The sequence below is a fragment of the Numenius arquata genome, chromosome 11, assembly GCF_964106895.1.
Source record: "Numenius arquata chromosome 11, bNumArq3.hap1.1, whole genome shotgun sequence".
Taxonomy (NCBI): Eukaryota; Metazoa; Chordata; class Aves; order Charadriiformes; family Scolopacidae; genus Numenius; species Numenius arquata.
The window spans coordinates 17,274,967-17,299,535 of record NC_133586.1 but is presented as its reverse complement, the minus strand read 5'-3'; the positions used below and the strand labels follow the sequence as shown (position 1 = coordinate 17,299,535).

Below are 24,569 nucleotides of genomic sequence, written 5' to 3'. Positions count from 1 at the left end.
GAAGCCTTACAATGACAGTGGCATTTAGGTACTCTTTTTAATACATAATGGGGAAATTGAGAGAAAAGGAAAGTGAAATATCCTAAACCATAAAAAATTGTTCCAGAAATCACCTTGGTTTTCCACATTTCTCACACTGAAACTCTGAGTCATGAAAACTTCGCTTTCTTGGTACGTATGGGACACCCAGCCTGTGCTGGGTGCTGGTGTTCTGTGACTTGTGTCAGGTCTGGAGAAGAAATCCTACCCCTGAGAATATTGGAAATTAGAAGAAAAATAGTGTTCCATAGTTTAAAAGACTTGTATTTTCCTTGTGTAAGGTTTTATTATATTTTCCCTTTTACATTTCTTCAGAAGCCTGAAGCTGTGCTGCCAGCATCCTGTAGATTTGCTTGGCCCAAAAGGAAGGAGATGTCATGAGGTATCTGCCATGAACAGAGAATCCTATATTCAGTGCAAGGATTCTGTTTTTCAGATTAGAGGTGGCCGTTAGAACTATTTTGATTTTGTCCAATACTGAGAATAAACACATTTAAAAATTCTGACTTTGGTTTCTGAACAATTTGATCATGTCAGCATTTGGCTTAATTTCATGTGAAAAATTTGCATTAAGATAAAAGAATTTAGTTTTAATTTAAATCAGTAGTGTAACTGCTACCTAATGATAATTGAAATGTCTTATTATTTACATCAAAGTAGATTTTTTATTATAATTAAACAGCTCCATAGTTTTATATGTATCATATTTGCTAAATTACAATAGGAAATTCCAACTACTATGTCACATTATATTTCAGTATCAGTAATGAATATTACTGATTGTACTGGTTGTACATAAATAACTACATATGAATAACTACACAGAACAGCTTCATGACCAAAGACTGCCATAAAATAATGGAGAACATGCCAAATACAGTTTCATATGTTAATGTTTTTTTAATTTTTCTTAACATTTTTCTGAATGTAATTCAGTCTGGTGAAAATTTTCTGGCTTTGTACTATTGACTTCCACTGAAATCTCTACTTTGTTTTGAAGCTTTTCAGAAGACAAAAGCATTTGAAATCCTTTCTCTTTTTTCTTACAGATGTGCAATGGTTTAGAGCAGCCAAGGAAGCAACAGCGGTCAGACCTCAATGGACCAGTTGACAATAATAACACCCCCGAGGTAGGTGCCTGGGCTGTTCTGCTGCGCATCTTCCTGCGGTCAGGCTTCTGAGAGTGAGAGCGGCACCGAATTGTCAGCTCTCTCCCTCTCGCACATACACACTCGGGCTGTGTTTCTTTTCCTGAAGTGACAGTAATGTCTGCATATTCTGGGAAGTCTTTGAACTATACCCATGAATTTGTTGCTGCCACATTCATTTTATGTAACTGTCCATGGCATGTACTCAAGCCTAAAATTTTCTGATGACATACAGAATAGGGAGAACACTTCAGAAATTCTCTTTTTGGATTACTGGAGAGCAAGAGTAGCATCAAAAAGAAATTGGCTTCTGCTTTTTTTCTTCCCCGCCTCCAATGTCAGTCTTTGAAACCAAAGGACTGCTTAATTCCCACAGGAATAATTATCTTTAAGTAACCCCTAACATCAAGCACATCATTCAGTGCTGAGGGCTCAAATGAGTCACATCTTTTTGAGTGGCCTCTGTGGTAAGATGTGTCCTGGCTCAGTCAGCTGTGAAAAAGATGCAATGATAGACAGACCTGCTCCTGTCACTGAAGACTGGAGCAAAGAAGACATCTAAGAATGCAGAATGAGGTTATGCTTGAGGCTAGACACAACGAAATGAAATTCAGACTTAAAAGCAGAAGTGTGTTATCTCAAAAACATGTAACATATTTAGCCTGTAGCCTGTTGTATTAATGAAGAGGCACATTTCTAAAGTCTTTTCCCATAATGGAGAACTCAGCCTCTTTCCTGGAAACAGGAATGCCTGAAGAGGCTGGCAAAAGAGCAAACGGAAGGACTGTATCTGTTTATTGAGAATAGAGACAGTAGCATAAAAAGAGCACGGTTGTGGCCTCTGCTGAGATTGAGTGTAATGCTGTATACTGTGCAATCAGGGAAAGTTACTTTTATTCACTTGCTTTGTAAAATATTGTTAAATATTCTTAATTGGAAATTTGGGATATCATTAATAGGCAATGTGATCTAGTCAACAAACTATTGGATTGGGAATTGCTGGTGTGTATTGCACCTTTGACAGCTGACCTCCTAGGTTATTTTCAGATTCTTCCCCCATCCTCCCTTATTTTTTTGTGTGGTAGGATCAGTTTAAAATGCTTTGAGATTCCAGGTAAACAGCAATATGTAGGAGTTAGGTTGGGTTAATTACTGTGATGTAATGTGTTTCACCGTGCTAAATAGTAGCTATGCAGAAGTTATACAGAGAAATTTGATTATTTTTTTTAAACCATGGTCAGCTGTTTAAATATAATATGAATTCACTTCAGTTTGTGAAAATGATTTTGTTACAGTTACAAATATTGTTATTTCTCAACAGACAAAGAAAGTGTCTTCATTTCCAAGTTTTGTTGATGGTAAGTTTTACATCATCCACAGTTAAAATGAGATGAAATGGAAGCAAATGCTTTAATATATTTTAAAGATCACAGTTCTAAAAACTGGTCAAACCCAAAAGAATACAGCTGAAAAGTTTAAGTATTGAACTATTTAACATTTTCATCCCCCTGCTGTGGCAACGGGAGACTGGTGGTGATAAAAAGGAGGAGCAGATAGAGCTCTCAGAAGGATTAAGGTGAGGATGGAGAGAGCTACAAATCTGGAAAGGGGTAAAAAAGTGGTAACAATGGGTCCCAGCAGGGTGGAGATTTATGAAGGTGTAAGAGCACCCTGTTCTTCATGGACTTGTGCAGAGGCATTTAACTATTCAGAGCAGCCCCTGTATCACTCGGATGTGATGCCCGTTATTGCACTCTGGGAATCTCAGTTGTCGACACAAATGGAAAGGTTCTCCTGATCTGACAAAAAAATTGGTAATCCAATCCTCTGTTTAGGAGAGCCATGCTTTCATACATTTTTTCGATCTCCTTTGCACTGCTATAACACATTTTCTGTTTGGAGAAAAATAAGTCAATTTATTAACGTAAGAAGGTGGACAGAGATAAAATGGGATTATACTGAAAGACATTATCATTCGCTGATTCCCAGCCAGCTGAAGAACTTTGGGGAAAATGCACACAGCTCTTCCTGCAAAGGAAATGTACATACTGTCAAGTGAGAAAAGACAGTAGGAAACTTCTAAGGACCTGACCCCCTAGATCTGCCACGAACACACTTTTCCCCACAATGGAAACCATAAATGAATGTTAAAAACTTGATTTCTAGTGCCAGTCTCAACTCGGGGAAAACTTACTGTGATTTAGAATAATATTAGAATGTCCATCACATTTTTCTTCTATTCCCTGATCTCCTCAGCTCGTCTAACAACTTCTGGTTTTAGTCATTTCCTTGAAGAGCAAGGGCAAATGGAAAGGTCAAAGATTGCCCCTTTTACACAGACTGACATCTGAAGGAAATTACACGTAACACTTGGCATGTACTGGCTAACAGGCCCTAAACAGAGCTAAATTGAATGCACTCCTTAAAGGCGTCAGAGACAAGAAAACAAGCTGATACGGCAATAAGCATCTCCTGGTTGTTTAGTGGACAGCCATGAAGGGAGGCCAGTGTAAGCAGAGCTTTAAAACAGACTAGAAAACTCACCCCTCACAGTGCTTGCAGATACAACTGCACATCTTAATTTTATTGGGATAAAAAGGTTATGTATTTTTCTTTCCTTACCAATCAGCTCACTGCTCTGTTGGAAAGGGGTCAGTATATTTTTAGATAGCATAACATGTACTTTTTTTTAGTTCAATCATTTTGCTTTCTGGTTTGTTTTTTTTTTCCTACAGTTGCACAGTATGTGAGGATAAGCTGTCTATTAGGCTTTTTCTATTGCAGGTATTATATGGCATTGTCAAATACAAATAAATATGTAGCTTACTAGGACCTTATGATAGTTTACATGACTGCTCTCTAAATTAAAAGAAAAACAGAGTTTTTGTTATTAATTTGTATGGATAGTCCCAAAAGGAACAGGACCCTACTGCACATAAGAGAAGATTCTGCCAGCTAACGCTCCCTGTTCTTCCCTCAGCTTTGACGGTGATACCACAACCATATTGATGAAGTAAAAAAATCAGCCAAAATGTGGAACTTGTCGATAGTCGTTATGCAAGGTGACATATGCCCTGTGTCCATTTACTCCTTACGCAAAACCTGCTGCAGTCCCGCACGCCCCAAGGTCTCAGGAATTTGTGGGGTCTGGTGGTTCTCAGCAGGAAGCAGAAGGTGCTTCTGTGCTCTGAGACCAGTCTCTAAATACTGCCCGAATCCCTGGTTTTCACATGATTTTAGATAAATATAAAAATGTTTTCTTAACAGATTATTAAATTCAGTTGTGCTGAATTATTGGATAAGCGTTCTTTTTCTTTTGTGAATAAAAAGATAAGTTAATTTAAAAATGTTTAGACCTAGTCTACTTTTAGTCTAGAAATATGTTTATTCTTGTTGCCTTAATAGATCAGCAGAAAATCAAGTAATCTCTATTGCATTGATAAGATAGTGCAGAAATTTATGGTTAGATTTTTCAGAAACAGCTATCTAATGTTTAAGCACCAATACTCACCATAAAATTCCAATCTTTGTTCACATCAAACTAATCTTCACATTTCAGATCTATTGCTTTCTTCTCCCCTTCCTCATCAGTAAGCCTTACACACGCTTGCACTCAAGGGCATGCTTAAGTGCTCTGATGAGCTGGGACCTCAGCCAAGTCTGCATTTTTATATTATTTAAAGCAGTCAGAAATAAGGGAAGAAAACACTCAGGTAACCCAATTTGACCCTGCCGATTTTCAGTGGCATTCCATCCTTCCAGCATTTTACCTGACAATTGCTTACCTTGCCTTTATGATGGGAAATGTATGTTGGAAACATTTTCTTCCCAACATGCCTTTTTTTTTTTTCCCCCCATGTATTGGCTATTGCTATAAGCATTTTATACATGCTGTTGTTTTATACATGATGTTGCAGAATTTGTTGCTGGTATAATAATTTAGAAAAAAATCACTTTCTAATGCTATGAAGAGATGATGAAACCATATCCAACCAAAAACCACCAATCTTTGAAGAATCCAAATAAATAAAATCAGGATTATAAAATTGCTGAAAACCCTAGGTTACTTCCACATTCAAGAAGTTTTTCAGACAAATCAGTTAAAAACACCATTGCTGTCACCAAACAGCCAAGACATGAGAAGAATTTGTTGTTGCCTTCTTAACACTCATTAATTTCGCAGACCCCGAAGATGTGGTGGGGATGCTCAGGGGTGCCAGCAGTGTGTATGTTTCCAAACATGTCTTTGAAAGGAAAGTGCCTTTGATGTAGCCTATTGATGACTTGGCAATCAAGACAAAAATGTCTTGCTCAAAGAGGTACAAAACACCAATATAACCAGAAATGGGCCAAATTCAACATTCTTGAAAATAATTGAAAACAAGCTTTCCTGAGTTCAGCCAGAGCTTTGGGGGTGGAAAGGAAGTAGATTAAGGGACTGATATGTTTTAAATCACCAGCACAACTTTTTTTGTTGACAAATTCTGCAAACTCAGAATTTTGGTTGTTGCTTGAAGTAGTAATGACTGCATTAAAATTTGTACAAAGAATTGCATGTCTTCAGACACACAAAATATTTCAAAAAAATGAATCTAAATTAACTACTAAAGGAGGTTAGTTAAACTGATTTAAACATTATAAAGCGTATTTCAGAGTTAAAGCAACCTTGATTCGATTTAGCCTGGTTTACTTAGCCTGAAGTGAATGAAGGAAAACTAAATTAAAGCCACTTTAATTTTGAATGAGCATGTTGATGCAGGTATCTAAAGAAGTTTTGCTAACTTAACATTAAATTCATATCTTTAATTAATTTCTCTCTTTGTTACTCTTCAAACAAGATGTCATTGTGATGCAACATTAATATTTTGTTGCAAACTGAAAGAAGTACAGATGTATGAGAGTAAGTTTTAGGCCTGAAAAGATGTATGAATAACATCATCAGAAGAGGTACCATATAAAATACGTCTGCTGAAAAATGTAATGGTGCAAAGATGTAAGCACAAAGGAACAGAGATATAGTAAATGGAGTTCTTCTGGAAGTTCATTTTCTTTGATTTCATTCAGTGAATTAGTGCTGCAGACACAAGGATCGTTTTTTGAGGTACCAAAAGACTTCGTCCTCGTGAAGAGTTTCAGTGACTTTTAAAATTAGTAGCTTCCCAAGGATTTCATTGAAGGTTTTCACACTTTCAGTGGAGATTGTCATATTTTTTTATTCTTTCCTAATACTTTGAGAATTTTAAATTCCACAGAATTCTATTCTGATTTATAATGAAGATCCAAACCATTACTGGCTTTGCACAGATGTGATCTAAAGCAAAGTAATGTCCTCCTGTGGTATATAATTATCCTTTTGAAGCTTGAAACTACAGTGTTTCCTAGCAAAACAAACAGTTCCATTAGTTGTGAGCATTGTTAGGTAGTATTGGGTGTCTGAAGAGTGCAGGACTGGTATAAATAGATATATGTGTTTATGTGCTTTGATTACTGAATTACAAAGACTGTGGTTTTTTTGCTGAGGGTTGAGATTTCCATCAGGCGAATGTGAGGTCTGCACAGAAGTGTAGGTGACAGCAGCATTGCTTGAAGAAGAAAGTCACTTCTTTTAATCAAGTTTATTTTCTGTTGGAAGACTTTTTCTAAATTGGAATGGGAAAATGAGGGATAGGAATGCTCACTAAAAGATATATGTGCAATCCACTACTTCAGTAAATTTCATCGGCATATTATCACATGGCATATACACTGGATATTTTTCCTTCTCCACATATTAATCTTCCACATTCAATTGATTATATAGAAACTGAACTAATCCACTGTGCAAGAAAACTTTTTTTAAATTAACATCTCCCTTCAGTGTCATTTTTCTCCTCACACATGAGATTGATGTACTTCAAAAAAATGTGCTAGCAGCTTGGCAAGTTGATACAGATCAAGGCAAATTTCTTTTATAAAACTGATGAGGAACAGAAAATACTCACTGTCAAGAGATTTCGGCCAGACTCTGGAATGACTGTTCTTTACTGTTGATCTAATCACGCTAGACGTAAAGCTTAATGGCTGAATAAAGAGGGTGCTGAGCATAGTCCCAGTATGATAAAGATACTATCCTTTATTCTCCACTCCCTGCCCCTTCTTTTTCATCCTTGGAAAGGAACAACTTGCAAAATAGAAGGTAATGTTAGAATCTCACTGAAGTCACTATGTAATTAATTCTAAGTGTATGCAAAGGCATTTTGTTGAAAGAAGGCTAAAATTTAAAAAATGGCAAGATGTTTTGAAGTTCCACTATTTTCCTCTTTTTTAACATGAATTTTTTTGTATTCTTCCCATGTTCTCATTTTCCGTAACTGCCTTCTGGGAGTCCCTGCAGTCAGAGGAAAAGGTTCTCAGTTTATACAATCTATACCAGCCTGGGAACTCTATTTTTCTATCAGTCTCTGAATTCAGGCCTTACACACGACTAAACAGGATTGAGATGCCTACTTCTCTTGTTTCCTAAACTTTCTTAACTGTTAAGCTTTGTAGTGGACTTTTGCTGAAGCAAAGTACACCTTCGTGCCCATTGTTCATCAGTGTTTTTGCCAGAGATAATGGCTGGGGACTGTGTACTGCTGTAATCATCTCAAAAAAATGTGGAAACACAAATTGGTATTCAAGCATGTTACGGTTTGAGAGAACCCATAACAATCTATTGTCGTTAGACAATTATTCTATCACCCGATGACCCCTCCCCACCTGGAAAGGGGAATCGGGGAACACAAAGAAACACAAGGGTTGAAATATAAATAGATTAAATAGACTAAGACTAAATAATTAACAATAATACTAAAGAACCAGTATTAATCCCAATACTGATATAAGATATACAGGAATTACACTCAGCCAACTGTATCAGTAGGAAGCTGTGCACTCCCAGCAGTGGACAGCAAGTATCGGACACTGGGAGCGCAATGGCTTCAGGAGGAAGGGAAGGCCTCAGGGCTCCGGCACCGGGGCAAGGAGTTGTCTGGACCCGCCGCCATCAGGGAGAGAGCCCGCTACGCAGCAAACTTTTCTAATTTATATTGGATGTGACGTTCATGGTATGAAATAATCCTGTTGGCCAGCCTGGGTCAAATGCCCAGGCCTTGCTCCTCCTTGTCCCTGCACCTGGCAAGGCTCGAAAACACTAACCTCGAATCCCACAGAGCCTGGCTGGCTATAAAGTAAATATTTTCACAAATTCAGACACTAGAGTCTTCTAAAAGTGCAGTTTTCCCCAGCATTAGAAGAAAAGTTAGTCCTGTGTCTCTCAACCCAGGACAAAGCACAAGTTTAGCTCATGCACTGTAAGAGTCATTCGTATAAATACTAAGAAAGTCAGGATAAGGAAACCTCTCGGCATTTTGGAAACTTGCAAATAATTCCAGTTTGTTTATTAGTGCAGCACAGCAAAAAATTTCCAATGATTTTCCTCTAGAATTCCACATTCAAACGATTATGCAATGTTTTAAATACTGTGTGTTTGGTGAATATTTTGTTGGGGAAATAACTAGAGGGAAAAACATTTTTTATTTTGCACTGGATTTCTTCATCTGTTTCATATTAGAAAAGGTATCTAAAAAGGTTGTTCAAGCCTTAATATCCTTTATTCAATTTCTCATCTCTCTTTTGCAAGGCAGTAACTGTAAATGTCTCGTGTCAGTTCCAGGACCTTGTGAACCTGAAGACCTCATTGATGGAATCATCTTTGCAGCCAATTACCTGGGCTCTACACAGCTGCTCTCCGAGCGCAACCCTTCCAAAAACATACGAATGATGCAGGCCCAAGAGGCAGTGAGCCGTGTTAAGGTAGGGATTGTTATGTTTGTAGAATACTCTCTAGTCCTTTGAGAGCTGATCTCTAAACAGAACAGGATCTGCAGCTTCAAACCTATTCTGAAGTGCCCTTATGTGAGTATAGAGCTAGTACTGTAAATACCAGTAGTTACCAGTGCTTATTATGAAAATACATACTGAGGAACAAATATAAATTATTCCAGAGTCTATTCAAAATTGTTTGGAAGCTGTATGAAGAATTCAAGTATTAAAGAGAAATTGCAGATTGCAATTAGGAAATACTCCAATGGCAAAGCACAGGATATTTGTTTGTGTTTTTCCTCTTATCTCATTAATTCCTTTAACTTACTACAGATTATGAAGAATACTCTCAATATATTGAATTATTACTTTTTTAGGACAAGATGATTCATTACTATTATGTTTGGATTTGGTGTTACTTGCAGTGAACAGTTTCTGCGTAAATAACATAGCATAGACTGCTTCATACAGCTGTGCAAAAAACTGCTTTTTTTTTGGTTAATAATCCAAGTAGGAGATTTTTTTTTTACGATTTTTTGTGGATCTGCTATAAATATCTCATCTGAATAAACACATGGTTAGAAAGAGGTAGATTTAAATGTTAATAGAAAAATTACGTGCTTGGGCCATAGAATATTTAATTGGTAAAAAATGCATGTTTTTGAAGGAAACCAGCTTGGGAAAATAACTTACTTAACAAGAGACTGTCATGACTGATGTTGACTTGGAATTTAGAAACAAATGGAAGGCAAGAAATGTCCAGTTCTTTAAAGTTGCCAAACCTTTGAATTTCTGTTTAGCGTATTGTGATGTCTCAAGCAATAAGTAATTGTTGATTGCAATTAGCTCCCTGAAAACCATTTTGTGTATTAATAGCAATCCTAATCTTAGGGACACTTGACTACTTTAGATAGTCATGGAAGAGAGATTCGGTTACATTTTGTTCAATTACATGTAGATATATGATTAATATGGATAGAAAACCTTGATTTTAAAATAGTGCATGTACTGTCCTTTTAGACTGCTGTATATTTAGTAGGATAAATGTTATGAGCAGCTGTTAACAGACAACACTCTGGTACCAGGTATTTTGTAATCAATTGACAACATGCATAATGTCATTAAATCCAATTATGCTTGAGAACTGCGTAAGATGATAGAAACAAATCTTTCTCTCTTGCACATCCTTCTCCCACTGCCCCCAAATTTTTAATTTTTAACAGTCTGGATTCATAGTCAAAGGTTTCCCTGACTCCCACATTGTCTTTTCTCTTTCTTTGTGTGTACATCTGTCTGCATTCTTTTTTTATGCTACTCCTCAGAGGATGCAAAAGGCAGCTAAAATCAAGAAAAAAGCGGTGTGTAAACTGTTTTTCTTGAATGCTAATGTTTACTTACATTTTTGTTGTTCTCCATGGAGTGTTGTGTCTTTCATTATGGGTTCTCATGAAGTTGTCATTTTGGTTTCCTCTTTGTTAAGTAGTAGAACACTGGATGGAATAAAATGAACTCATTTTCTTCATTGTTCATTTGATGGAGTGCCTGTCTGCTGCTCTTCTTCTGTTGAATACCTGTGGTTTGTTTAGTTCAAATATACAGCCAATGTTATCCAGGAGATTTTTTTAATGCAACGCTTTTTTTTTCTTTTACTAACCAAAGCAGTAAGATCTTTTCCTGTGCCTATGACTTACTGTATATTTATTAAATTATTGTCAATATTTAAAAACAAATAAAATAAATTTACCAGGTAGTAGCTGGAACAATTCATACAGGAGACATTTCACTCAGTTAAAAACTATAATTCATTTAATTAAATACAGTTGATGAAAATAGCACTAAAATTAATCTTGTTCTTTGTGATGGTCTCGGATGAAAGCAATGCAAGTAAATCTCTGCCAAAGTATGGCTTGATTTGTATTTTGCTGGATGAGAATTCAAATAAAATTAATCTGAATGAATTATAGGCGTAGCTAAGCCTTTATAACTACAGAAAAGAGCAGCAAATACATCATTGTTCTTTGCACTGTTTCATCAAAGAACCAGTCTCTGACATGGAGACTGGTGCCTGCCTTTGGCACAGGGTGGTACATTTTGTTCTCAGGCTGCTGACACAGGATGCTGCTAAATACCAGTTGCAATAGTGCACTGTGGACAAGTAGCCTGGAGGAATAAATAAGTTCCTGCTTGAACTTAATACTGGAGCATTAAGTAAGCTCTGGGATGATGCTTCAATGAGAGGTAGCAGCTGCTTTGCCTCCTTCTCTGTTGTTTTCTCAGGTCGGCAGAGCCAGGATGCACACTTAGGGAGCCGTGTGGCATTACGCTGTAATCCCGCTGGCTCTGGGACCATGTTGTCTGATGGGATAGGGAACTGTTTCTCTAGTTGAACAGATGTTGAGGCCAGAAGTCAGCTGATTGCTTTCTGTGATATGACAGAAATACTAATTCAGCACTCAGTTCTTTGTTTTCTAGAAAAAACTAAACTAAAAATCTAAAAAAACCCTTCAAGCCCCCCATAGTACTGAGCTCCAGCTTGCACTTTTTGTGGTGAGCTCATTGAAGATGGCAAGGGCTGAGCAGGTTATGGGGAGTAAGTCCCTTTCTCAATTCTCCTACTTTCTCAGTTCCGATTCCTCAGGTACTGAAGTGCATCAGTGAGACAGTGGGGAAGAAACAGCCATTCTCTTTCTCCTGTTCTGGCTATAAATAGAGAATTTTAGTACTTGAGCTCTCAGTCCCACAGGCTCCAAAAATTCACTCTTACCCACAAAATCAGTATGCTTCACTGTTTCTGTGCAATAAATGCATTCTTTGCATGTTTTTAGAAATACCTTTGAATAGCCATCTTTGTAGTGGTTTAACAGTGCAATTGCCTCACATCACATTATTCTTGAAGTGATCAGTGAATTTGTCATTCTATAGAGGAAACTAAAATTCCCCTCGTAACAAAGCATCTGTCTTTTAGACTTCAGAGGGAGATTCCCAGGCCTTGACTGAAGTGGATCTGTTCATCTCCACACAGAGAATCAAAGTTTTAAATGCAGACACACAGGTAAGTTATGATAAAAACTCTTCAAGAATATTGTCGAATTAGACTGCACTTATACTATTAGTGGGAAACTTTACTAAAATTGGATAAATTTACTGTTGTGAGAATATTCAGAAAGAGCAGTGTTAGATCTGCTTTTGTTGTAACACTTGCCATCTCCCGGTAGAGTAATACTGACACCAGTTTTGTATACTTGATGTTTTGGAAAATGTCTGCATGTTACTAAGAACTATAATTCAATTTAGGAAAAGAACCAAAGTCTTTCTGAATGCATTTACCCTGTTTCTCTGTAACAGTTTCAGTACCCAAATTTATGGTAAGTCATTTGCTGCTTTGACTAAGTTATTTATATCTTGCCATTTTTAACATTTAACCTCCAGTTTTTCCATAAATCACATCTGAGCTACCATCCTCTTTGCCCAAGGTAAATTATTAATTATTCATACTAAATAAGCATCTGGAGACCACAGCAATGATCAGCCTCATCTTCTAGAAATACATACGTATATCCAATAAGAGGCCATCTTCATAAGAAGGATATTTTTAGAGGAATTTACAAGTAAATACATTCCCAATATTTAATATAATAATCTCACAAGATCTCTTAGACTTTGGTCATGCTTACAGAAAGTCTTCAAATTTTCAGTCTTACTAGAGGCTTTGAAAGGGAAATTTAAGTGACATTTTTTGCTTTAGTTTTCACTAAAAAACTCCACAGTATGCAGCTAACAGCAGTTGAAAAACGATAAGACCTCAAGTTATGTTAAAGAACAAACTGTTTAGAAAGTGCTTAGTTAAGCTAGATATAGCCGAACTAGAAAATTCATCTTGTAGTATTTAGAAAAATGGTTGGAGCGACCTTATGCTATCCTTTCAATGATACTCTTCCAGAATTTACGAAGGTAATATTTAGTTGGGCTTTTTTAGTAGCAGAACAGAAATGTACCAATAGGTACATGTAAGTATCAGAAGGATATCAAAACAAACAAACCCTTTGTAGGCAGTTTGTGAGTGGAGATGAGCGAGAGTCAGGACAGATTTGTCAAAAGTAAATCATGTCAAATCAATCGTTTTCTTTAGTGACGGGGAACATACTTGTTCATGGCACAGAGACAGCACACATCACTTATTGCCTTAAATAAGGCTTTTATCTCTCATAATGTTTTCTAGATTATATGATCTAGATACAAGAGATACAGTCTAAAAATTTTCTGATAGCGTACTTATTTCTGACATATTGCCACATAGATAGCAACATAAAGAGATAAAGAGCAGAGGGAGACTCACAAGCATGTTTCTTTGATGTAGTACTGTTCAATATTTTCATAAACAACTGGCAAGATGGAAAGAGAAAATTATTATTGAACTTGTATCTTGGTGTATAAGATCACAGTTCAGAAATACCATGGCTAACTGAAGAAATGAGTGAAACTATAGGAGATAGTTCAATAAAGAGGATTTTGTTTTGTTTTCAATTAGCATATAATTTGTTTTTCTAACAATGCAAACCATGAGGCGCCTACTTCTTCCTGAAATGCAAGAGGGAGGGTGTTACTATCTTTCAATGGGAGAGTAATGATAGTAACTCCAGTAAATGAATTATTTTTCTTTTAACACAAGTAGATGTCCTTAACATGCCACTAGAACTCCCGAGATAGAGCCAGATGAGGAGCAGAATATCCCATCTAACACAGGCAGCAGTATTTGCAATCTGCCATCCATAAATCGTCCTGATACTGCATTTCATCTGTGATAACCAATACCATTATTTGTTACGACTACAGACAATTATTGATAAATGAACAGCTACAGTTTATAATTGGAATATATGGCAGTAAAGAGATAAGTTCTCTTTGTTGAGTAAGGATTAGTCTTAGTGGAAGTCACTCTTGCCCTTCTTTAGGGGCATTTCAGCTGAACACCAACCCTTTTAAAAATAAAAAAGGAAAGTCCTTTGAGGCAGACCATAAACACTTTGTCAAAGTAACTGTTATCTTATTCTTCCGATTCCCCTGAGATTTCTAATGATACAAAATGCAGTGCACCGTGAAGAATGGTATGTAGTATGAGCTGTTCAACTAGCTGAAAATAGCAATATTGGAAATTATTACAATTACAAGCTCTATGGTTTTTGCCCTTGGTTTTTTGCTTTCCTTTTTTTTTTTTTTACAGTGGGTCTTTCAGAGAGCTGTAAGAGTCTTATTCCCGTGACTGTTTAGCATTGCTCTGAGCATGCTTTTGATTTTGGCTTGGTAGTATTTTTCAGTGCTAGTGAAGTTTCCAGACTGGTGTAATTACCACAGGTCTATTTCAGCTGGTGTGGCAGCTGGAAGAGACAATCTGTTCTTTCATGGCTTTATCAATTATATAAAACCTATTTCTGCAGTGTGCCATCCATGTTTCAATCCATCTGTAGTGTTGTATAGCTCACATGAGGTAGCAGCCGATTTAAAGTGTAAAATTCTCAGTGAAAAAATGACAGGCAGCAGAGTTCCAAATGCTGAGTAGCACCAGTGAGGTATATTGCCACGTTGGAACAGAGTCAGCTCCGGTGAGTCTTTTGCCCTCAACAACACGAGGAAGCGGCACCCCTGACGCTTTTTAGTGGCTTATGCATTTAGTTACTGAATACATTCAGCCCAAACTGACCACCTGTTTAGTGCATGTGATAGAAGCAACCTTAGGTTTGGCCACACGCCTGCTGCGTATGAGAACAAGTCTCCCCTGCCTGTCGCGGCTTTAGGGACTTGCAGTCGGTGCACAAAACCAGCAAAAATATCACAGCAGCCTCTCCTGCCTTCAGTCAAGAGAAGCTGGAAGTGAACAACCGAGAAACCTAGCTGAGAAAAAGAAAGATACAGAGGTCACACGTGTATGTGCAGAGCCTCTGGTAGATGATTGGTCCCATAAAATCTTCTGACTCATTAATTGTGTCTAATTCACACTCCCACAGGACTGTATCACTTGAAACCTTGGAAAAATGCTTAGGCTTTCCTCCGTCAGGGGTTCTCTGGGTTTCAAGAGGGACAACAAGTGGGATTCTAAAAGAGTTCCTTAGAAAGGAAGGGCGGTTCTGAGAAAGGGGGCTCTGGACAGGAACAGATAGAGCAAGGGTTTTGAAAAAGGCCAAGAGAATTTCTAAGGACAAATATAAGGATAACAAGGATAGAATGGATGGGACTAGAAAAGGGATGAGGGAAAATAATAGAGAAGCAGATGGACAGAGATGAAAGGATTAATGGGAAAGTAACAAAGGAGGAGATGGTGAAAATGAGGTAATGGTGATGGAAAATAGAGTGGAGTCGAATATGGAGTAAGAAAGGAAAAAGTCAAGTCACCAATTAGTCAAATGACATGTTTACAGTCACTATATATTATTTGCCTTATTCCTAATTGTAATTGCATTAGACAGAAAAAAGGTGGGAGGGGGTGGGGGAATGACTGCTTTCACCCTTACAAGGGGAAACACAAAAAAATCTTTAAGTTCTGTGTGATGATAAGGACAGAAAGTCTTTCTTGGCAGGTGAGATTAAATCCATTCATTTTCCCAGTCTATTCACTCTTGTGCACACTGCATGTATGATTACACCCTTACAGAATACTTAGTGCAGACTGCTGAAAAGCAGTTATCTCTGCAGAGCTCCCAAGATCCTGCTGAGAGATGTCCATTATAAAACATTTTTCCATACTGAGACAAGTGCTATAAATCCTACTGAGCCCCTGCAACCCTTAGAGACACCCCCCCAACCATCTCTTAACCATCATCACTTCTCATAGTTTAGGGCTAAGCATAAACATTTTATTTCAAGCCCAAGAAGAATCTTTACAATAATTTTATGGGTAGTGATTCTTTTCAGTAAGACAGGTGGTTCTAAGAAACAATGATTATTTATTTTTTTTCTCTTTATCAAGTTAAATAGCACTGAAATTCTTAAAACAATTACTCGTTTACTTGAGGAACAATCTTTCTCTCTCAGGAGATCTCTTGCCTTAGAGACATGTTCAACTAATGGTAAACTAATACCTAGCTGTTTATATAAAGGATGCTGCTGCTTATATAAATGATGAAAATCATGTATTATCTCATACCACATTATAGGGCTTTTTGGAAGATCAGATATCAAGGGAAACCCTGCCACAGCAGACACAGCAAAGAAGTTATCTCAGTCATCTAGTATCATTGATATAGATGAAAACTGACCTCATGCTGCTCAGTGGGATATTCTGATACATATCAAGAGTCACTAGCAAATAATTAAAAAAAAAAAAAGAAAGAAAAAAGGCCTTCTTAGTTAAAAAAAAAAAAACAAGCAACAAACCTGTAGTCAAGTTTTCTTTCTTCACATTAGAAATACCCACATATACATCTAAGCAGATGCCAAAAGCGGCAGAGAAAACCTCAGACTTGGCCAAGAACCAAAGATATTTTAGACACCAGAAAGCAATTTACTGACTTAAACATCATAGAGATCACAAAGTAAAGCAAAACAAATTGGTTCAATAATAAGTATTTTTTTAATTCCAATTCAGACAGAATTTGGTGAATGGTTTTAGCTGTTCGGGTGGGACGGGACATCCTCAGCTAGTTTGGTCATCAAAACTATTATACTTCTGGTTGTTTCCAGTTTGAGCAATAAATAGAAGTCTGGAAAACCCTCCATACTGACCAGTGATGCCAACAAGAAGGAATTTCAGATGAGCCCTTTCTGTTTCTTAAAGAACAGTTCATCTCTACAATGGCAAAATACGTAAAGAAATGATAGAAAACAAAGCTAACAAAGCATGGTTTGGAGGCACTTTCTTGGTCTCCATTTCAATGGAAAGCTTTATCTTAAATAGGTACTTAGCATAAGGTTTTAAAGTAAGCGGCATCTAGTTTAAGAAACCTATAAAGCTCAGGTTTGAAACATCCCATAAAAATAGGATTTGAACTTGTTTTTGCCTCAAAAAAAAAGGCTGTTCAACCAATGGCAGCAGATTGGATTCAGTACAGCACACCAGCCATGTCCGAGAGCTGAATTAATTACCCTGGCAGCCTGCTATTGAAATTACCTCTCATGAGCCTCCTGCAGTCTCCTCTTTGTCACACAAGAAGTGCACAGTCGTGTGATGGCTGTAACAGGACACAGGCGTTTTACTCGCATGAGGGCAGAGTAGAGCCAGGCTCTGAAACCCAGAAGGAGGAAAGGGCGAGCGCTCCCAGTACAGAGGAGGAGCACCTCCGCTCAGCTGGTGGTGTGTGGCAGCAGGGGGTGAGGAGGGACAGCACAGTCACATAGTGAAGAGCAACAAACAGTCCTTGAATGTCTCCTCAGGAAAAAACATAAATCATCACTGCCTTAAAATATCATTTTATGGCTTCTATGCATCCTTATAGCTAGAAGGCTTTTTCTAATATTTTGTCAAAATTACCAAAATATCTGCCAGATAAGCATTACTAACATAAGTTATATTACCTTTTTTCCCCTAGGAATTTCTTTTCCTCCGTAATTATACACAGACTTCAGGAAAAGTGATTTTTTTCAAGGCACTTGAAGGAAGTACAGTCAACCAGATTACTTGATCGCATGAGCATTCCTAAAACTCTCATTTTAAACCTAAAAGGTTCTTAGCATTATGCAACATCTTCTGTAGCAACACACGTTTCTGGGAACCTAAGTTGGGGCTTTTTATTTCTTTTTATCTTTAAAAAAACTAAAGGAGAAATCAGGTTGCTTACACAGTATCTTAAGTAAAATCTGTATGAAGATACAGATAATTGTAAACAAAGATATCATTCTGTTGGTCTTTGCAGTCCTAAATATATAAAAATCCTTTGAAATTATCACTGTAGCAATGTCACATACTTTCTTTTATTAAAATAACATTATTTTACATATAGAAATCTTTTAATGAAAATGAGACTGATAGTTGTTGAGCCACATTAATTTATTCATACTTCATGCTGAGTTCAGAAATAATAAACTTACAATTTCATACTTAGTCGTGCATAGAAACTGTTATAAAATGTCCTTGAAGGTTCTTCCTTTCGGGACCTCATTGCTCTATTACATAAGAAACAACTGATAGAAGCATGAAGTGGAGATCGAAACAAAAGATAAAATAGTAATATCTGAAATAAACCAAGTTTAGCAACAGCATATCCTTCTCAGACTACAAATATGCATTCAGTTTTCATTTGTCCAAGGCAACTCAATACCTAATCAAAGCCATTGAATAATGATATATTCCTGTGAGAAAAACATTTGGAAGCAGTAGGTTGGGATTTTCCTGCTAATAGCAGAAAGTAAAATAAGAGTTTAAAAGGCTAAAGTAATTAAAAGAATGCAGAGCTCAGGGATCTGAGATAGAGGCAGAAAGTTTCAATACTTTTTCTATTTAGTACTGTTCATGTGTTCTTACATAAGAAGTGTTCGTTAGGATGAAACTTGGACAGGTTTCCACTTAAAGTCATTCTCACAGGCAATAGCTCTTCTGAGTTGAGTTCTCCCAGCACAACCAAACTGTCAGCTGGAACAAGATTTTGTCTGTGAGCCAGACACCAGACCAGTTCCTGCCAAACTGGTCCAAGATACGTAGGTAGCCAGGAAAAACTCTTCAAAATTCTGGCTACAGACAAGGTTAAAAACTGCCTTCATAGCTCTTTACAAAGAAAGTAAGTATCGCTTTGCTGTATATGAGAAAATGTTACCTTAGATATTATTGCTAATATAGGATACGATTTAAAAAAAATGGGGAAATGATAACATTTTTGCACATACATATGCCTTCCCCAGAACTTGCCCTGTCATTTTGAAATGTATCTACTTCATTCAGCAAAACCAATACAAAAGGGAAACATCATTTTCCAACAGCATGAAAATGTTCATAAAACATTAGTATAGATCTTCATTATTGCTTTACAGTAGCAACCATGTTGTAATTGCTCAGGCAGCACTTCATTGAAGCCAATTTCTTGAACAGCCACTGTGCCTTCAGCTGGCCTTTGGACCCATCGACTGCGCAGGGGGTGTCAGACCTGGGCCCATGGAAAGCGCCTCTGTAGCTGTTGTCATTCTCAAGCAATAGGCCATCAAGGAGGGGGAAGATGCTGCCTTTGTGCAATAACAGCAGGCATGAAAAATGACTTTATTTCTCTTTGTTTTATGTAGGAAACAATGATGGATCATGCGCTGCGCACAATTTCGTATATTGCCGATATTGGTAACATTGTGGTTTTAATGGCGCGACGCCGCATGCCAAGATCAGCTTCTCAAGACTGTATTGAAACAACACCCGGTGCCCAGGAAGGAAAGAAGCAATACAAAATGATATGCCACGTCTTTGAATCAGAGGATGTAAGTAAATGAAATTAAATTTATTTAAACAATGTATGTCATTTAGAGAATCTCTGAAATGACATCTAATTTCTTGAATGAAAGTTTGTTGTCAATAATCGTCTCTGATTGGAGCTGCAGGTAACCTGTGGAAACATTAGCCAGTTGTTTGTCCATATATGATCTCTTTTCGGTCTCCACAAAATTCATGTTGCAAATTCATGTCTCCTCAGTCCCAAAATATCCACTCTTTGTCTCATATGTTACAGAATCATTTGTGTTCTTTCAACAATGCTTTCCCATAGTACGCAATTATTTGGAGTTGTCTGGAAGTCAGTGGTCATTCATGGCCAAAATTACTTCATAGGATATCAAATTGATGCTTCATCCTGGATTGGATCCTTTAGTCCAGCGGGTTGGCACATAATGACACACATAAGCCTCCAGACCCTTGAAAATGAGGTGGAACTGTTCTGGACCTCTTTCAAACTGAAGCCAAGTTGCTGAGAACATCTACCAACGTGGCAGGCCAGGCACGAGGTTGCCCTCTACCCAGTCCTTATTCCCTCCTGTCTTGCTTACCTGGTATTCATGATCTCAAACATGCGACTTGTTCCCTTCATGCTTAAGAACACATTCAGCTGTTTATTTTTCAGTTCTCTTTTTTCATCCCTAGCAAAGATTATGAATTACAATTTTTATATAAATGCAATAGAGCTAAGAAAAGTTTAGTTCTCTATATTTACAGAAATTTTTCTTCACGGCCAGAAGAGCTTAGCAATTCTTCAGTAAAAAGCTAGGAAGAACTCACTCTCACTACTCTATCAGCACATTGATAAAACAGAAACAATTTCAGTCATTTTATGCTATAAGATACTCTGAGACCCAATAGCATATTAGCCCTAAGCCATTTTTTGTTAAAATGCTGTTTAAAAAAGGAGTGATCACTTGAGAATCTAGGTTCTAATTTTCACTTGCATCAGAATTACCAGGAGATGAAAGAACTTGGAGCCATTCTCAAAATAGGATTGCAGAAGTAGTGGTTGCAAAGGAGTTCTGTACATCTCTGCTGCATCCTGTTTGCCCCCTGTGAGCAGTGCTGGCGTGTCATGCCCTTAACTCTTGTGGCAAAGGAAGATAACCTTGTTTTACTGCTATTACACATCCAGGTTTGTTTTTGTAGCAAAATAGATGTTTGTGTCTGAAGTGGAAGACTAAGGGACTTCAACCTAAAACATGGAAAAAATGCCAAGCTAGCAAACCAGAATTTGTTGTCTGTTTCTAACTTGGCAGTTGAGATACAGGTATTCTAAGAGGCAGTGCTAACCGTTTCTGACCATAGTTACATACCAACAGCCTTAAATACAATTTCTGTCATACCAATTAAAAAAGAATTGAGTTCTTTGGTTCAGACAGTCATAGCTCACAGGTTGTGGGTTTTTGAGCTCAGCAATCATTTTCATTATTTGAAAGCAATTAAGCCTGTGAAGGAGAAATGGCATTGTCTAAAGGTTGGAGTGCTAGACTGGGATTGCTCTCAGACCTAGTTATCTCAGCTCTGCCACTGCTTTGCTGGGGTGACCTTTTCAAGTAGCTTAATTACATTATCTCTAAGTTGTACGTAATGCTGAAGACTTTCATAAACATTCATAAAAAGTTGGAGAGGTAGATGAAATTATGATGTGAGAACTGGCTGTAGCAATAATAGAATAGAATATGACAGCTAGACACGTTGGTTTTGAGGATGTAGAATGGAGGCGAAAGCAAAGGACTAAATACAGAGAAAGCGATGGGACTGGAGAACAAAAAAGAAGTCAATAAAGACTGGTGATAAACTTCAATACTGGAACAATATAAAAACATTCTTGATGACATCTGTATGATCATGCTGCTACAAACTTCTTGGTATTTGAAAAGATGTTTTGAAATATGAAGGAACGGCTTGGGACTGGCTAGGCTAATTATGTCCTTGATTTTCTAAAATAATTTTCCAGTCAAGCAGATCAGTGCTTTTGTGTATTGCAGCATAAATGAAATAAGAAAATCACCTTTTAGCATCAAAGAAAACACTGTGTGTCTGATTGGTAGATTGCAAGAAGATTTAGATTTACAGTGTTGTCCAGAAAACCCTATGCATTCATAATATGCTTAGCATGTACCTACTGCCTAAGAAAGTGTGTTGCATTTCCAGACTAGTGGTATCATTTTGAATAGTAATATTTGTAGAGAGTTATGCTGTAAGATGCAATTAACTCCTCAGATCACTGGGAGTTACTCATATTCCCTGAGGACAGAATACAGTACCTGAAAACCACAAATATACCCAACCCAACGTGGCAGTCTCCTGTGAGCTGCAATAAACTCAGAATAGGAAAATTAAAAAAGAAATCAAATGTAGAAAAAGTTGACTACAAATTCCTTTTACTTATCTCTACCTCTGTTTTTCTGTGTTCCAGTGCCATCTGGTGGGACACGAAAGTAAATTTTACAGCAGTTCAGTAATTCTTTAATTAGCTGCCTTTTGCAGTGTGCTGAATGTGCAAAGTAGTTGGTATTACCATCATCATCGTTGGATTCTGTAGATTTCTTTCTAATTATATATTTTTGACACATCCAAATACCAGTCACTATAATGTTTCATTAATTGTACTCACTATTAATGTGTAATGGTAAGTCATCATTTCTTGCATACTATTGTAAAATGCAGGTGCAGATAAGTGCTCCAAAAATTAATAAAGACCCAGGGAATTTTGAAGAGTTGTTCTTAACATTAACAAGTTGTAATCATGGTTCTGGCTGCATTCTTGAAAGCATCCCTGATGTTGCCAGCCAAGGTGTTAATGGGAATAGCTATGGTAGATGTGCAATGTTTGTTGGGAATTGGAGCCAGGTATCACGGCAGTAATAGGAGAGCAGATGGTTTTGCTGAAGTATTTTTTCAGTCCTGTAAAACCAAGGTGGAGAAGCAGCAGGTGACACGGCAACCAAAACCATCAGTGCATACATGTCTGTGAAGGCACGTGCAAGCAGAGCATCCATTTTCTTCTTACTCCTGCAAATACACTGGGATCAGAAGCGGGGTTTGTGAGTCTTTTCTGTAAGCTCTGTTCCATATTGGTGCAAAGCCAGTACTTCCCAGTGTTTATTGGACCGAGTACATACGTAGCATATGGCTGCTTGCTACTGCAACGTACTGATGATAGGAGATCAGCAGGGATTTTTAATGGAGTTTGCAATTTGATTTTGGATGTAATGGATTCTTTCTATATAACTGACCTTAAAGTGACTGTATATCCATGCTAACTTAGCAGCTTTACAGGAGCCTTTGTTTTGACTCTGTTTTAAGATTAAGCCAATCTCTCTCTTGTTTCTTATGTTTCAGTGGTAAATTGCTTATCAGTCCTTTCTCTGAGCTGTGTTTTGTCTTCTACATTCTAGGCACAGCTGATAGCTCAGTCAATTGGTCAGGCTTTCAGCGTGGCTTACCAAGAGTTTTTAAGAGCCAACGGAATTAACCCAGAGGATCTCAGTCAGAAAGAATACAGTGACATCATCAATACCCAAGAGATGTACAATGATGACCTCATACACTTTTCCAATTCAGAAAACTGCAAAGAGGTAAACTAGTTCTGGAATTTCATTTCAGAGTGATCCATTTTTTCAGAGGAATGTAGTTCTTATGGAAATCTCTTTTGGCATTTTAAAGATGACTTTACATCTCAAGATGTGTTGCTTCATCAATACCATGCTACTAAAATCAGCTTTATAAGTTTAGAATGTCTTCTTTTCATTTTCAGGGTCTTTCTGCTTCCGTTGATCAAAACAGTAATAAAGTACATTTACATCTGAAATAGATAAGCTCTGTGCTATTCACAGTACACAGTGTAAGCTTTTTTAATGTTTTACCAATGTACTGATACAGAAAGAGAGATGACACTCCATTGTAATGCACGTTGTAAGTGATTTTTTACAGGCATGGGTGTCCCTGTCCCCCCTTCTTTCAAACGTGAAAGAAAATAATCCCTAGTATTTTGTTAGAGAGTATATTCTCTACTTAAACTCTTACTCCTCTTCTCTAGAAGTTAGATATGCTATGATTACTGAACAGTTAACATTACCATATTTGAGGAGAAGTCATCATTTACGTTACATCAGCACATAAGGGATCTTAGATTAACATGCTAGGCATAAGTATATTCAATAATGTTAATAATAATAATAATAATAATAATAATAATAATAATAATAATGACAACAACAATAATAATCAAGAGATCCTTGCCTGAAAATAAGGACAGACAAATGCTGAGATGAAGAGACAACCTAAACAGTGACGGCAGAAGTGGAGTGAAACTGAAGCCTGTGTTCCATGCATTGCCACAAAATGTTACAGCCTCCCTTAGCTGCCAGGTTCCAAGAAGGATAAAAGCTTCTTTGGTATTCATTCATTTGGTATTCAGTTCTACCACTTTCTATAGAGTTAACCAGTGTGTTAGTTTTTTGCTTATTGTTAGAACCTAAATGACTTTCACCGAACAAATGAAGGATACTCCTGAAAAAAAAAGATAAGTGTTATACAGTTTTAACAGTGTTTTTGAAGTCAGGCAAATAGAATAGAATTATTTTTGTACTTTGTAGGTGTTATTCAGGAACAACTAAGATGCTAGTGCTCAAATTTAGACGAATCAAAGCAAAAACTTTTTTTTTCCTTTTTATTTGCAGCTCCAGCTAGAAAAACAGAAGGGAGAAATTCTTGGGGTAGTGATTGTGGAATCTGGATGGGGATCGATTCTACCCACTGTTATCCTGGCTAACATGATGAACGGAGGCCCTGCAGCCCGTTCAGGAAAACTAAGCATTGGAGACCAAATTATGTCCATTAATGGGACCAGTTTAGTTGGTCTACCTCTTGCAACATGCCAAGGGATCATAAAGGTACCCCAAGCTTACAACTGTATGCTGTAGATTGTAAACCAGCATAGATGTAATATTCTGACAAATGACCCTGTAGATTTCCAGCAGATACGATTTTTCATCTCTCTGAAAAAAAAAGTAAAAAAAAAAGTGTTGTTAACAAAAAGTAGAACTAGAAACAGAGATTCAAGGGTGATAATGTGCAGAAGTTCTGGGCTGGAGAATTTGACTGCAGCTTTGTTACTGGACTGGAACAAAAGA

General features: G+C 37.3%; 1 protein-coding gene across 2 annotated transcripts in view; it reads left to right on the top strand.

Annotated features, from left to right (window-relative positions):
* The window catches only part of APBA2 (amyloid beta precursor protein binding family A member 2), a 106,050-nt gene that overhangs the window by 72,174 nt on the left and 9,307 nt on the right, over nt 1–24,569 (top strand). Inside the window, exons 3-10 of one of the 2 annotated variants that reach the window (XM_074155409.1) lie at nt 1,089–1,169; nt 2,509–2,545; nt 8,875–9,020; nt 10,352–10,387; nt 11,995–12,081; nt 19,230–19,415; nt 22,833–23,012; nt 24,117–24,329. In XM_074155409.1, the coding sequence (XP_074011510.1) occupies nt 1,089–1,169; nt 2,509–2,545; nt 8,875–9,020; nt 10,352–10,387; nt 11,995–12,081; nt 19,230–19,415; nt 22,833–23,012; nt 24,117–24,329 (966 nt within the window). The remainder of the gene's footprint in view (nt 1–1,088; nt 1,170–2,508; nt 2,546–8,874; nt 9,021–10,351; nt 10,388–11,994; nt 12,082–19,229; nt 19,416–22,832; nt 23,013–24,116; nt 24,330–24,569) is intronic. The other variant, XM_074155410.1, reaches the window with a different exon arrangement.